General features: G+C 38.3%; 2 protein-coding genes across 3 annotated transcripts; both read left to right on the top strand.

Annotated features, from left to right (window-relative positions):
• Positions 1–6,851: 6,851 nt before the first annotated feature.
• LOC112316083 (olfactory receptor 51F2) lies at positions 6,852–10,406 on the top strand. The gene has a single exon (XM_053924765.1). It carries the CDS (start codon positions 7,833–7,835, stop codon positions 8,781–8,783), a length of 951 nt encoding a protein of 316 aa, XP_053780740.1. The 5' UTR covers positions 6,852–7,832; the 3' UTR covers positions 8,784–10,406.
• A 1,424-nt stretch (positions 10,407–11,830) lies between these two features.
• Positions 11,831–15,291, top strand: LOC112316109 (olfactory receptor 51A7). 2 transcript variants are annotated; one of them, XM_045182006.2, is made up of 3 exons: positions 11,831–11,901; positions 13,266–13,382; positions 13,932–15,291. In XM_045182006.2, exon 3 carries the CDS (start codon positions 13,957–13,959, stop codon positions 14,899–14,901), a length of 945 nt encoding a protein of 314 aa, XP_045037941.1. In that variant the 5' UTR covers positions 11,831–11,901; positions 13,266–13,382; positions 13,932–13,956; the 3' UTR covers positions 14,902–15,291. The 2 variants fall into 2 exon arrangements, with proteins under 2 accessions (XP_045037941.1, XP_024428603.2); XM_024572835.3 differs by lacking the exon at positions 13,266–13,382 and having other exon boundaries at positions 11,833–11,901.
• Positions 15,292–16,377: the final 1,086 nt, after the last annotated feature.

The raw sequence follows: 16,377 nt of genomic DNA, 5'->3' as shown, positions 1-16,377 counted from the left end.
AGAATACTAAATAAATAAGGAAAAAGAAGAAAGAATCAGGGGTAATGTCTATATAGAAATAATATTGTAGAATTTCAAAGCACCAACCATGAGAGGAGAGCTTAATGCTTTATAGTAGGGAGATGACCTACAAAGGAAGGGTAGTAAGTTTGGTTTTTCTCACAGACCTAGCTGTGACTAGGTGAGATTGTTTAATAGTTTCTAATGCCAGATTGCATTCTAAGGGTTTTAAAATTACGTAATTACTTATTCTCTACAACAACTCCATAATATAAATATCGACGTCCTCATTTTATGTAGAGAAACTAAGGCACAGAGAGGTTAAGTTTTTACAGTGTAGATATACAGACCCAGAATTTTAACTCTAGTCTTACTATTTTAAACCGAGTCTTAAAATGTTCAGCAAAATTATTTAAGCCTAAAAATTCTACATAAAGCCAATCTATCAATAAAGTATAAACAAATATATATATGACAGGAACACAGAAAATTTATCATTTTCTACATTCATTTTTTTTCTGAATAAAACTAGAGTATGTGTTTCAGCAAAATGAAACAGATATTCAATAAAGTTCAACTATTGCTAATGAAGTATGAGTGGAAATTATTTAGGGGTGCCATGTAAAGTAATACCAGGAAAACACCAATTAAATATGAGGGGAGCCCCCCAAAACTGGAAGTGTCTTCTGGAGGGTGGGCCCTTGTAGTACAGGCTTCCTCCACTAGGTGTGTGTTCTAGTGTGTTCTAGGAACCCATCTGTACCAGTGTACCAGCTGTTGATGTTGTGAGAGGCTGTCTTTGGCTTCAGTGAATTTTTTTTGAAGACTAAACGTGTCTGCCTGTTTTATGATGGATGATTTACAAGCACACCTGACCAAATCACACTATGGTTCATCAGTTTTTGACCAAAAAATGGTACAATGTGCCCAACCCTCCCTATTTACCTGATCTCTGCCCCGGCAACTTTTTTTTTGTTGTTGTTGTTTCTCAGGATGAAAAGAGTCCTTAAAGGGAAATGTTTTGCTGATGTGGAAGAGATGAAACAAAAAAAGGCAGAAGCACTGAAAGGCATCAAAATCAATGGGTACAGAAACTGTTTTGAGCAGTGGGAAGAAATACATCTATACATCTATAGATGTATTGCATCAAATGGAGAGTGCTTTAAAGGTGACTGAAGTTTAAACCTGTAAGAATGAATACCCAATTTTTAATAAATAAATTTGTTTTTTTGGCATGCTCCTTCATATGCTTTGAAAATGCAGAACATATTAAAGCTTTACACTAAATAATGGCCTCAGAGCAGAAGTGGTATCAGAAATTCAGAACTCAGGTTCCATCCCAGACATAATGAATTAGCATTTTCATTTTAACAAGGTCTTGGGAAGATTTGTATGGTCATTAATACTATTTTGAGTGAATAGTAGTAACTTAGTAGGAAAATGCTGAAGAGAGCCTGTTTTATCCACCTGCCAGGCAAAATGGAGGATAATTTGAATTCCATAGAAAACAGAAAATAGTCTTTAAAAAGCAAGAACCAATGTAAATTAAATATACATTTGACATAATTGAATCAATGTACAAGGAAAGAATCAATTTTATTTTGATGAATACATGCTTCTTTTAACAGCTATATGTGGTTAGCAATTTAGGATGATATACCATTCTTTTTTAGTCACACCATGTATTCTAGATTTTGCATTGTGTAATTTTTTTTAAAGTCAAGTATCAGTAATGTTTGTTTAATCCTATTTCAATAGAAATTTATTTGCTTTAAAGTTCGAACAATTGAAACACAAATATACAATATTTAATCACAGTGCCAAGGCTGTATATAAATTTATATATCTTATCCAGGAAAATCTAGGTGACTAAATTTGAGCAGGAAAAAGAGAAGAAGTGAGTGTAAGGGCATTTTTTGCGTGCACCCAACATAGCAGTAAATAAAAGTATGAAGTTAGTGGAAAAAAAGAATATTTTTATTCAGTAAAAGTAATACAAAAATAATAAAATAATTAAAAATGAGATGGTAAACATGTTATTTAGACCTGCTTTAGTCTGGTGTGGTGAACCTCTTGGGAAATTCTAGTTCTTACACCTAGGATCACACTGCTCATCTGATTATAACATCTCCAAGCCCTAGGGGTTTCTTGGCAGCAGGGTTAATTCAGGGCCCCTTACAGAAGACCAGGGTCAAGAGCCACCTGCATATGTCCTTGGCTGGGCAGAGAGTGGAAAGGCTGCTCTCGCTTTGTTGGGAGTCAGGTATGAAGCTAGGGCCAGAAATAGCAGCCCAAGAAGAAGGAATGGGTGAGAGCTAACCTGGCGGGCAAAAGATAGACCAGAGGGAGGGATGGGGAGTGGGAAGCAGGTACTTGGAGACAAAGGACTGTAAATCAGAGATAGAAGAGTAGAGATATTGGGAAGAGAGGTTCAGAGTGAAAGGCTCAAAGGGAGGGTTATGAGAATTCGTGGGAGATCAGTAAGCAGTTTGCAAACAAACATTTCTTTCCAGGAGAAAAGGCCAAAGCCAGTTAAGTCAAGAAAGGGAAGTATGTTGTGATTCTGTGTTACCCAAATTTGACACTTACTATAAATTTTATTGTTGTTTCACTCAGCTTTTAAATTTGGCAGATTTCTATAACCCTATTTTCTAGAAAACAAGCTTTTTGAGTTCTTTCACTTGGCATCAGCTCCATCTTTTTACAAGATCCTCATAGTCTGAGCTTCCTAATAGCTTTCTTAATAGAACCCATTTATATTTAGAAAGAAGGACTTCAGATACCTCTTCACATTTGACCATTGAAGAAACAACTAGAACAGGTATCAGAGATATTTCTAAAGTCCAAGGTTTACAGATGAGGAATCTTAAGTGGGAATGAGTATACAAGGTCCTGCCTCCTGTCAATGTTTGTAGCCAGGACTTTTATCTTCATCTCTGGAGATAGAATAATACATCCCAGTGTCCCCCGTTTCCTTCATGACCGAAACCTTTGCACACAGAAATCTATTTAGTGTTATTGTTTCCTGTTCTCAGCTCCTTCACAGACCGTCAAGGAGTCTGTCAAACCACAGGCTGTCATCAGGCAAAAACAGACACACGGTCTCGTTTAATGCAAAGGCACTAACTGGTTTTTGGGTCTTGGCCTTTTAATGTGTGTATGGCATGCCGCCCGTCTGATTTTGTTTACAGATAACCTTTGCACTCAGTATGTAGTTAAGATGGATGTAGTGTTCCGTATGAATATTTTTGGGGGGCTCCAGACACTTTACAGTTTTTATTTCATCTGCTCTTTACAACCATTCTGCAAGTTACCATCAGCATTTTTTGAATGAAGAAACTGAGGCTGTAAAGAATTAAATAATTTTCCCAAAATTGTATAATTAGTAAGTACTGAATTTGTCTTTTTAATTGAATTTATTGGGGTGACATTGGTTAATAAAATCACATAGGTTTCAGGTGCACAATTCTACAACACCTCATCTGTATATTATATTATGTATTCACCACCCCAAGTCAAATCTCCTTCCATCACATTTATCCCCCTTTACCCTTTTCTACCTCCCCTCCCCCCTCCTTCCCTCTGGTAATCACCATACTATTGTCTGTGTCTGTGAATCTTTTGTTTTTCTTTGCTAAATCCCTTTGCTCTTATCACCAAGCCCCCAAACCTTCCCCTCTGACAGCTGTCAGTCTGTTCTCTGTATCCATGAGTCTGTCTCCACTTTCTTAGTTTATTTTGTTCATTAGATTCCAGTATAAGTAAAATCATATGGAGTTACCTCAAAAAATTGAAAATGGAACTGCCTTATGAGTCAGGAATTCCACTTCTGGGAATATATCCAAAGAAACCTGAAACACCAATTGAAAAGAGTATATGCACCCCTATGTTCAGTGCAGATTATTTACAGTAGCCAAGATTTGGAAGGAGCCCAAGTGCCCATCAGTAGATAAGTGGATAAAAAGTGGACATCACCTATTGTTTTCAATATTGTACTGAATGTATTTGCACATTTTAATACATTTTAAGATCCATCTGTCACTATTCATTAAAAACTCAATTGTGTTATTGGTTGATAATACTTTAAATTTGTGTGAATGTTAATGACAGAATTCACATTTTTTTACTATTGAATATTCCTATTTTCGCAAAAGGAATAAAGCACTTTATGCTCAGCAGTAAATTTTTACAGACCTCACCTTTCCCTGCCAAACTCAAACTTTTTATTTTTTATTTTTATTTTTATCATTTATGCTGTTACAGCTGTTCCCACTTTTTCTCCCTTTCCCCACCTCTACCCAGCCCCATCCCAAGCCAATCCCTATATTGTTGTGGGTTCCCATGGGTGGCAAACACAAACTTTTGTTAGACCAATGTCTTTTATAATTTTGTAGCTATTGAAATAAATGTTTATTTTTATAAAGTTTCCTCAGTGGCTAATTTGATGGACTGATGGATTTTGTGAACAGGGATAGCTATTAATTTGTGATACTGATTTTCTATCTGATCACTTTTGTGGAGTCTATTTTAAGAGTTTGTAATCTATTCTCTTGGATTTTTCAGGTAAAAAAATCAATTAAAATCTAAAAAAACATTTTTGTTTTCTTTCAAAAGTAACACTATCTCCTTTTACTTGGTTGTCTTTTTTCATTTACTGAGACTGTTCCATAAATTGTTGACTAATAGTTGCAATAGTAGGTATTCTTATCTTGTCACTGATTTTAATACAAATTCTTTTAATAGGTCACCAGTAAATATGTTTGCTCCACATTTTTGGAATATAGCTTTTATTTGGGAACTAATTTTCTTCCTAAATATTAAGAATTTGACTATGAATTGCCATTACATTTTCTAATTTTTTAATCTCTCTTCATAAAGACACATCTTTTAAAAAAAGATTTATTTATTTATTTGTTTTTAGACAAAGGGGAAGGGAGGGAGAAAGAGAGGGAGAGAAACGTCCCTGTGTAGTTGCCTCTCACGCGCCCCCTACTGGGGACTGGTCCAGCAACCCAATCATGCTCCCTTACTGGGAATTGAGCTGGTGACCCTTTGGTTCATAGGCCTGCATCAATCCTCTGAGCCATACAAGCCAGGGCAAAAAACACGTCTTTTTAAACCTAGTAACATAGTCATACCATTGATGGATTTCGTAAGCTGAGTATTTTTTCATTCATAACATAAAGCCTACTGTGTCAAAGTGCAATATTCTTTAAGAGCACAGTTACATCTGACTCGCTAAAATGTTATTTATGATGTTTGCATAGGTCATCAATAACTAACTAGATGAATAACTTCTCATCTTTTTTTGTTTTTATATGCTCTAAAATAGCATTTCTCAACCTCATCCCTATTGACATTTTGGGCAGAATAATTCTCTGTTGTTTTGTGCATTATAGGATGTAAGCATCCCTGGTGTCCACACAGTGGATGCCAGTAGTGTTTCCTCCTGAGCTGTGATCCTCCTGAACTGTGACAGGAAAACTCTCCAGGTATTGGGTGGAATCTTTTCTGTCATTGTCATTTTTTCTCTGCTGAATTTAATTTCTTGGGCTAGTTTGGTGATTGAGATTTTCCTATAAAATTATCCATTTTATATCTTTTATCAAATATAATGTTATACTTATGCATCTATTTCATTATATTTAAAGTTTTATTTCTCTACTTTAATTATTATGCAATTAATCATGCTTTTTCTAAAGTTTTCTTGATCACTCCTGAAAAAAGTTCACGTATTTTCTTTTTAAATAATCAACTTTAGTTTTATGTCAACTCATTTGTGCTTTTTATTTTTGTTAATTGCCTCTTTTGACATTTATTTAGGTATTTCTTAGCATCATATATTGAAAACTTAAAAAAGTAATATTTCAAATCCTTGTATTCTAATAAATGTCTATTCTTCAGGCTATATATTACACTTCAATGTCCTGCCCTACAGGTACTGAAATATGGTTTTGTCATTTTTGTTTAGTTTAATAGGTTGTTTTTCTCGCTGATATTTTCTAGACATAGAGTTGTTTAATAAATAGATGTTGTTATTATTGCTTTGGAGCCCTTGTTATTTTATATTTATTATAAATTATTATTATTTATAAATTTTAATAGTCCAAGTCATTCAGTGTAGATATCTGAAAGAGATTACTTTTTGTTTAAATAAGAAAAGGTGGAATAAGAAAGAGAGATATTAGAAACTGAATAGAAATGAGTTGGTTATTGATTGGGAGTGGCGAGCATTAAAAACATAAAAACAAAACTTGTAGAGCTTTGACTTAGATAATTGGTTAATTTTTGTGAAAATTATAAGCTTTATATAGAATATGTAGGAGTGAGAACAAATATAGGGGAAAATGATCAATCTAGTTTTGAACAACGTTGAATTTGATTTATCTATGAGAAATCCATAAGTCAGGGTCCAGAAAGAAGTTCTGACTTCAGGAACCTGGAAATGAGAGATGGCTTTCAGATTTTTGTTTGGATTTTGTCATTAAATAGGTGAAAGATGATTCTTTAAATGTCTTAAAAGTGGATAAAGAGCAGATCCTTAAAGAATTTCATATTTAAGTTTATTGGGGACAAAACTAAGCCAGAAAAGGAAATTGATGGATGGTATGATAAAAATAATAGAGAGAGTGCCATAGAATACTTTGGGAGAGAAAATATTTAGAAAGAAAATATCCTCAGTGTCATAATTAATGTAAGTGTTGGATAAATGGGTCAACTGAACTTGGGAATTCCAGGTTGGTGTTGCTGGGTGTAACCTGATTCCCTGGGTCCTTTGCAGAGATTATCAAAGAAATTTTTCTCCCGAAAAGCCTGTAGAGCTTCCTCATATTTGCACCATATATGTGGAATTAACATCTGAAATTTAGTACTTGACTCCAAAGATGCCACTTTGAACACAACGTGCCTCTGAAAGCACACATCTGGAAACCGTCTGTCAGGGATTTTCGACAGACTGGTACGGAGATCCCTCCTATGCGTTCCTCAGCCTTATTGAATGAGGACTTTGAGGTCACACATGTTAAAATAATGTCAAGATTTGCCTTTTAAACTCCCTTTTTCCTTCCCTTTCTTTCTCCCTCCCTCCCTTCCACTCTTTTTCTCTTTCTTTTTTCTTCCCTCCATTTTTGTTATAGATGTAGTTTCTCTCAACCATGAGGGCTTTACAGAGAGTTAACCTTGGAAGATTATATAATGGTCCAATCTTAGTTTCTTCATATGCAACACACATATACTGCTACCTACGTCCTAGAGTTGGCATATGAGAAAAATTATGTAATGCATATAAATGTCAATAACACAGGGAACTGTCAGTACATGGGAGCTATATTTATTGTCCTTAAGGTTGTTCTTTGACCTACTCTGTTATCACATATATAAACATGTGTGTCTTGGGGATGTCTTTGGCATTCTCCTGGACATATCCCAGGAAAACCTAATAATATCTATATTTCAAATGTGAGTTGATTTTTTTGGTGCTTTATTCTAATATTAAGTTTATTTTCAAAAATACTGGAAACCAGATTTCTCATTATATTATTTATGTAATCTACTTGGAACTTTTATAGTCAGAGACAATTTAATTGTGATATTTGTTTCCACCAAAGAAAATTATAGACTTATGAAACTTTTATGTGGTATAATTCAGGGAATTTCTCATCTCAACACGTGAGAAATACTGAGAGCCTCAGGCAAAGGGAGGAAACTTACTATCAGTGATGGCAATTCAGTGAGTCTCAGAGTGCCACAACGATGTTCTAAGTGATAATCTATATATTCATTGTGTGTAATGCCCAATTATTCAAACACCCCTGTCTTCTCAGTCCCCCATTATGTTGGCTCTCAACAATACCAATACTCAGCCTTTGACCTTCCTCTTGACGGGTATCCCAGGCTTGAGAGCAACCCAGAACTGGATCTCCATCCCTTTTTGTCTCCTGTATGTCATCGCCCTGTCTGGGAACAGCATGATCCTGTTTGTGGTCCTCCGTGAGAATAGCCTCCATGAGCCTATGTATTATTTCCTCTCTATGCTGTCAGCCACAGACCTGAGCTTGTCCCTCTGCACACTTTCCACTACTCTTGGTGTCTTCTGGTTTGAAGCTCGAGAGATCAACTTAAATGCTTGCATTGCCCAGATGTTCTTTCTCCATTCATTTACTTTCATGGAGTCTGGAGTTCTGCTGGCCATGGCCTTTGATCGTTTTGTGGCCATCTGTGACCCACTAAGATACCAAACCATTCTCACCAATGCCAGGATTGTCCAGATTGGGGTGAGCATGTTGATAAGGAATGTTGCTGTCATGTTGCCTGTTGTACTTTTTGTCAAGAAGCTGTCCTTCTGCAATTCCATGGCCCTTTCACATTCTTACTGCTACCACGTTGATCTCATTCAGCTCTCATGCACAGACAACAGAATCAACAGCATCCTTGGCCTGTTTGCACTCTTCTCCACGACAGGATTTGACTGCCCTTGCATCTTGCTCTCCTATGTCCTGATCATCCGATCTGTCCTCAACATTGCTTCCTCAGAGGGGCGGCAGAAAGCCTTCAACACCTGCATATCCCACATCAGTGCTGTTGCCATCTTCTACATCCCTCTCATCAGCTTGTCTCTTATTCATCGCTATGGCCATTCAGCACCTCCATTTGTCCACACCATCATGGCCAATGTCTTCCTGCTCATTCCACCTGTGCTCAACCCTATCATCTACAGTGTGAAGACTCAGAAGATTCGAAAGGTTATTGTTAAGGTCTTAATTCAGAAACAGCTCCAAATCTAATCATTAGCTGATTCAGAGTAGAGAGAAAACCATTTATGAATGAGTGCTTTGACAGATTACAGCAATTGCCTCCGAAATGCCTAGATATGCCTCCAATATTCCAAACTCTGCAACTCTGCAGGTTATACATTTGCTTGATTTTCTTCCACTAAGTACATATTAGTAAAACACAAATTGTGATTTTGTTTTCAAGATAAAGTGAGATAATGTATATAAACAACTATTCATATTTTAAGTAGTATGACCCCATAAAATATTAAATTCAGATTCTGCATATAGTTCTAAAAAGTCCAGATTTAATTTTTACAATTTTATTTATAAGCCGGTCGTGCTTTCCTGAATGATATACAAAAAGCACTTCAATTAATTGTATTTTTTCTTGAAACTCTTGGTTCTCTGCATGCTTTCAAAATACCCACACTGTAGAGTGAATCTTAAAATACACATCAATAAACTCATGCATTTGTGGTCAATTAATATTTGACAAAGGAGGCAAGAACACACAATGGAGTAAAGGCAGTCTCTTCAATGAGTGGTGCTGGGAAAATTGGATGGATACGTCCAAAAAAATGAAACTAGACCACTTCCTTACACCATACACTAGAATAAACACAAAATAGATTAGAGGCTTAAATATGTCATGAGACCATACAAATCATAGAAGAAAACATGGGCAGTAAAATTTCCGACATTTCTCGTAGCAATATTTTTACAGATTTATCTCCTCAGGCAAAGGAAACAAAGGGAAAAAATAAACAAATTGGGCTACATAAAACTAAAAAAGGTTTTTCACAGTAAAAGAAACCATCAACAAAATGAAAAGGGAACCCACTGAACGGGTGCACATATTTACCAATGACACATATGACAATGGGTTAATTTCCAAAATATATAAAGAACTTATGCAACTCAACACCAGGAAGCAAAAAATCCAATTAAAAAATGGACAAAGGGTCTACATAGACATGTCTCCAAAGAGGACATACAGATGGCCAATAGACACATGAAAAAATATTTAACGTCACTAATCATTTGAGAGATGCAAATTCAAACTACAATGAGATATCTCCTCAATCCTGTCAGAATGGCTACCATCAGTAAATCAACAAACAACAAGTGTTGGAGAGGATGTGGGGAAAATAGAACCCTAGTGCACTGCTGGTGGGAGTGCAGACTGGTGCAGCCAGGTGGAACAGTATGGACTTTCCTCAAGAAATTAAAAATGGAGCTGCTTTATGACCCAGCCATTCCACTTCTGGGGATATATCTGAGGAAACCCAAAACACCAGTTTGAAAGAATATATGCACTCCTATGTTCATTGCAGCATTCATCATTCACAGTCACCAAGATCTGGAAACAGGCCTAGTGCCCATCAGGAAATGAGTGGATATAGTAGCTGTGGTACATTTACACAATGGGGTACCACTTGGCTAAAAAGAAAAGAAAAAGAAAGGAAAAAGAAAATCTTACCTTTTGTGACAGCATAGATGGACCTGGAGATTATTATGCTCAGTGAAATAAGTCAGAGAAAGACAAATGTCATATGATCTCACTCATATGTGGAATCAAATTAATAAAATAAATGGATGAACAAAATAGAAACAGCGGCATGGATACATGGAACAGACTGACAGCTGTCAGAGGGAAGTGGGGTAGGGGGCCAGATGAAAGAAGGTGAAGAAATTAAGCAAAAAAATCATATACATATAAATATATATATATATATATTTATGTACATATGTATATGATTTATATATAAACACATATGTATATTATATATATGTATATATCTCCCATTGACACAGACAACAGTGTGGTGATAGCCAGGGGGAAAGAGGGGGTAGGCAGTGGTGAGCAAAGTTGGGGGGATAGGGAGGAAAAGAGACTTTGACTGGGGCAATGGGTCCACAATGCAGTGTGCATACAGATGATGTTTTATTGAGTTGTACACTTGTAACCTGTATGGTTTTGTGAGCCAATGTCACCCCAATGAATTCAGTAAAAAACTGTCAAAATAAAATAAAATGAAATATACATATATGTAATTCAACTGTGGATATTATGTAGATAAAGTTATTTTGCTCTTTATTAAGGGTTATATCCAGTGTAAATCTAAATACCATATGAGATACTCAGAATTAGTTACTGTTGCTGTTAGATGAACATTCAAAGTTGAGATAAATGTTATCTCGAATTCCATTAATCATCTCAAAATTAACAAGTGTTTGGGCCTCTTTTCTCCATTTTCTGCCTGACCTAATTTGTGATAGCTCTCACCTCAGGCACACCCCCTCTTGTGTTAACCTGAAGACAGAGATATTACTGTGGGCTTATCAACATTGATTCACTTCTCTGTTCTTTGTTTCAGGCCTAAGATGTTTTGCTAGATCTTATTTCCTATTCCCTGTCTGAAAATAATGTATGCTCCTGCAACAAGCCACCAGAATTATAGCTTTTATTTATTTCCAATATTTAAAATTGAGGGCTGAATAAAAATCAATATTCTATTCTGAACTTGACGGTCTGAAATACCATCACTGCTTGTGACCCTGGGCTTTCCTTTCTCTTCTGTGAGATTAAATGCCTTTGGTGGTCCATTAATGTGAAGAAGGAGTTTATCATAAATTTGAGAGCTTGTGACCTAAATCCATTTACATTAATAATCAAATCAGACATTGTGATGACCAAACAAAACATATCCATGGGCAAAATTCTCCATAAAGTCTGTGATAGTCTTAGATTGTGTCTATTATGGCAGACACTTAATTTGAGCCACAGGTGGATATAGGCTGCCTTACCAGTGATGGAGACTGGCTCTCCCCCAAGCCTGTACCTGGTGTGCGAACAGGATCACAAGAGTTAAGTTCTATGATTGAATCAGAGTCTGCTCTCTGCATTTCCATGGGAGAACCCCTTGTTGACACTGATGAAGCAAGTGGAATCATTGTTCCCAGGATACAAGGTGTCTGTTAATTCTCGGGAGGATGTGCCTAGACAAGCATGAGAATATAAGTAAGGATGTGGATTCCCGACAGGGTGTTGAAACAGAGAAGCTGCAGAACCTGAATCATCTGAAACCTTTCCATCTGGCTCTAAAATAAGACAACCAGGGACCTGGTAGGTGTCCTAGAGGCTCAAACTGAATACTTTTAAGAGGATTTTATGTTTCCCAATGAAAATGCTGTAATTTATGGAGACCAATCCTATGCCTTTCAGAGGGCTGGAGATAAAAATTCTTCATGGGTTGTACAGCCTATGGGGACAAGCTACATTTTGAGACAGGGTTAACAGTTGAAAAAGATTAGGATCTGTATGCAGGCTGGGGTACATCTTTGTGTTTGCATGATGAACATAGTTGGAAAAAACAATATTAAGTCATTTCTTTAGTTATTTGAGTTAGCTGGAAGCTCGTCAAGAAAGACCTCAGACCTGGAATCTTAGAAATGACCTGTTTTGGGGGGACTCACTGAACAAGAATGGGCATCGTGTTATCATTTTTCTCCCTCTGCCTGAATCCCACTCTCCTGACCAGGGCACACTGTGAGCTGTGTGATTGAGGTTTTCTGGTCTAGAGCTGTTAAAACTAGTATTACCTGAGGTGTCAGTGACCCAACACTGAGACTGTGAGCAGGAATGAGTCTAAATACCAGAGAGAACCTGAACTGGTTACCAAACTAACAGGCAGACAGAGAAGCCAAGAGCAATGGGAAATGGATATATGAACAGGGAGAGAGGGGCAAGGGCTGTGGCCTTTCTGAGCAGGGCCAGTGACAATCTCAGGGAAACGGTGTGAGTCTTTAAGCACCTACAGATGACAACTGGGGTGTGTGCTGCAGATCAGGTGAACATTAACCACATTTGAAAGGATGAGGCAAAACGGACACTTAGTGCAGTGACTAGAAAGTATTTTCTCCTCATCCAGCCTCACCACTTCCCTTCTTCCTATGATGCACCATACATACCACTAAAGCTCTTTCATAGCCTCTGCTTTGAGTCAATTTGATGCAAAGGTCCTTTAAAATTCAGGTAGCAGAGAGAAAAGGTAGTAAGTCTTCTCAGGTACTTCACTGCTTTTTACTTCCACCCTTCCCCATGCAGTTTCTTCTCTCTGGATGTAACCTCTCCTTCCTCCACCTTTATGAGAAATGCTCATAAAATCCCTGTGAAAGGACAAATGCATGTGCCTGGCCTCTGCCTCCTCACCATCTGCTGTGGTCTTCCAGCTGGTGGCTCATAGCTTAGGTCAGCGATTTTTAACCTTTTTCATCTCATGGCATGTAGAAACTAATTACTAAAATTCTACTGCACACCCCCCAAAATGTATTGTATTTTCTGCCAATGTGGCAAAAAATAGATATAATTTTGGTAACTTCACACTGGATGGCTATTGTGTTGGCTGTTGTCACTTTTTTTTGACAATCTAAGGGCTCCTGATTAAATAGTCAAGTATTGCATGTTTTAAGAGTTCTTGTGGCCCACAGGTTGAAAATCGCTGGCCTAGGTCATGATAATTGGTGTCAGAGAATTCCTTCCTCCTCCGCTCCCTGAAGTGCTATACTCACCTATATTGCCCTGCCCCAGGCTACTGTCAAGTTCTGGTAAGTGGTATTTGGTATTTAGCTCCATGTCTTAGTTTGCCAACCTTTGTGGTAGATCAGTTTTATACTTTCACACCCATGCACCATGAACAATGATACAAGAAATAATACAAGATTTAGACCTCCTTTCACTCCTGCTGCCATAGCCTCTGTGGTTTGTATGAGTGCACAATCATTGACCACATCAATAATGGTCGAACTTTTCCACATTGCGATGTATTCCAACTTAGTTCACCTGATGAATAAATCTCAAACACTGGTGGTTTTATTAAAAGGTATTAAAGCACATTGTTACTTCCAAGTTGTAGAGTTGTTTAGAAGTATTCAGGGAATAAAGTTAGACTTAAGTAGTATAGAGTTTTTCAATGAGTATCACAAAATTATATAAATTTACACCTTATTTTTCTTTATATAGAAAAATGTATGTTCCATTATTTCCTGACATGTAAGGGTGAGCTGTATTTAATTTAATTGACAACTGTACTTAGTTGTAATTAATAAATGCAACTAAGAGAATTTCTGTTTGTTATTGATGTTATTATCTACCAGGAGCATATAGACAAGAGACCTGTTTATGATGTTTCCTCTCAATACCTCAGAAGTTGAAATCTCCACATTCCTACTGATTGGGATCCCAGGGCTTGAGCATGTACACATTTGGATCTCCATTCCTCTCTGCCTCATTTACCTCCTGGTTGCCCTGGGCAACTGCACCATCCTATTTGTCATCTGGACAGAGCCTTCCCTGCACGAGCCCATGTTCTATTTCCTCTCCATGCTGGCCCTGTCTGACCTGGGCCTGTCTTTCTCCTCACTTCCCACCATGCTGAGAATCTTCTTGTTCAACACCATGGGGATTTCTGCTGATGCCTGCTTTGCCCAGGAGTTTTTCATCCATGGATTCACAGACATGGAGTCCTCGGTGCTCCTGATTATGTCCTTTGATCGCTTTGTAGCCATTCATAGCCCCCTGAGATATAGCTCTATCCTTACCAGTTCCAGAGTTTTGCAAATTGGCCTGGCATTTGCTACTAAAAGCATTCTCCTAGTTCTTCCTCTTCCTTTCATTTTAAAGAGACTCAAGTACTGTAATAGACGCCTGTTATCACACTCCTACTGCTTCCACCAAGACGTCATGAAACTGGCCTGCTCTGACAATAGGGTTAATTTTTACTACGGTCTGTTTGTCGCACTCTGCATGATGTCAGACAGTGTGTTCATTGCTGTTTCCTATGTGTTCATCCTGAAGACCGTTTTGAATATCGCATCCCATGGGCAGCGCTTTAAAGCTCTTAACACCTGTGTGTCCCACATCTGTGCTGTGCTCATATTCTATGTGCCCATCATCACCTTGGCTATCATGCATCGCTTTGCCAAGCATAAGTCCCCTTTGGCTATGATTCTTATAGCTGATGCATTCTTGCTGGTACCACCCTTGATGAATCCCATTGTGTACTGTGTAAGAACTCAGCAGATTAGAGTGAAGGTCTTAGAAAAACTGGGTCTGAAATCTAAATGATGGGGCAACAGTTGAAGTTTCCTTTTCTTTCCTGCAAATTGTCATAGGAGCAGGACAATATATCTTCCAAATTGAAGACATTTGCGTTGACTTCATAGTCTTTAAGTTGCATTAATTAATTAGTTAAGTCATCACTCAATCCCTTCAGGACTCTAATACACCACAGCTTTTCTACGTTTAAGGAAGAAGAGGCCTGCATTCCATAATGTAGGTAGGAATCGTGTTGCTCTTTGGGGGATTGGTGCCATCTATTCTTAGGTATAAGAGGGAAGAGTGAGGATCCAAAGAAGCTTCTAAGAAGGCTCTGGGAAGAGTGGCCCTGAACTGACAGGGAGAGATCTGAAAGAGTCTGCAACCATTTAGCATCTTGTTATTTGCCTCCCTTTATTAGATTCCTCATTGTAATTTACATTAAACCTTTTACAATGTATCTAAGTTTGTCTGAGTATGTGTTCTTTTGTGGCATTCAAGGTGTGGTACATTGATTATCAGCAACATCACCTGGAAGGGATTTAGAATTACAGAAGCTCATGCCATGCCAGCCTATTCAGTGAGAAGCTGCATTTTAGCAAGATCCCAGAGAAGTGGTGTATACATTAATGTTTGAAAAATATTCTCCTGGGGCAATGTGAAGGGAGAACCTAGAGAGTGTGTCTTCTGCTGAAGCCAATTTTGGGGGGAAATTATAGGTGGGCATTGGCATTTGGCAGTATTTTGGGGCACAGAGGACGGAGACCCACAGACATCTCCAACATCACACATATGTCTTTCTCACTGACAACGTTGGGAACTTTTGAAAGGAACGGACTGTGCATTATTCCACACTGAAAGTCTCTTCAAAAGAGTAGTCTAAAAAATGGGGTATAACATCTGATGAAATGGCTGGCATAGCAGTGTGCTAAATATTAGAGAACAAATAATAGTTCTGGAAGTTTCTGTGAAAAGAGAAACTGAATTCTTGTGCTGTTACCGTGAATAAGCCCATACCCTCAGCCTGCCCCTTCCCACTGAGCCAGGTTCCTGACACTCAGCAGACTGGGCCAAGCTGCAGGGAGGAGGGGGGCCTGCTGCTGGTGGGGTGTGGAGCCAGCTGTCTCAGAGGCTGAGGTTCAGCTGATCACTGCAGAGGACCATGGGGCTGCCCAGTATCTTAGCTGCATGTCTTCCTGGTCCAGAGGTGGCAGAAACCCTGGCGGACACTGTAAGCAGCAGGACGCCACCTCCCCCAGGTGGGAGTACTGGTTGGGCTCAGCTGCAGCGGAGAATTCACCCAGAGATGGCAGAGCTGCTGCAATGCAGCCCAATGCCCTAGGGCAGGGAAGCCAGGCAGCTCCCGGACACGGCAGGCAGAGACAGGGGAGGCTCCCCCACTGACCAAGATGGTGACAGGGGAAGTTTTTTATACTGAACACACGGAAAGCCTTTCCAGCCTGCCCCTCTGGTATTAGACTGGGGGTAGGACCAGGAGCAGGCAGG

This window comes from Desmodus rotundus, chromosome 5 (assembly GCF_022682495.2).
Source record: "Desmodus rotundus isolate HL8 chromosome 5, HLdesRot8A.1, whole genome shotgun sequence".
NCBI lineage: Eukaryota > Metazoa > Chordata > Mammalia > Chiroptera > Phyllostomidae > Desmodus > Desmodus rotundus.
The sequence above is the reverse complement of the archived record's forward strand: the minus strand, read 5'-3'. Positions and strand labels throughout refer to the sequence as shown.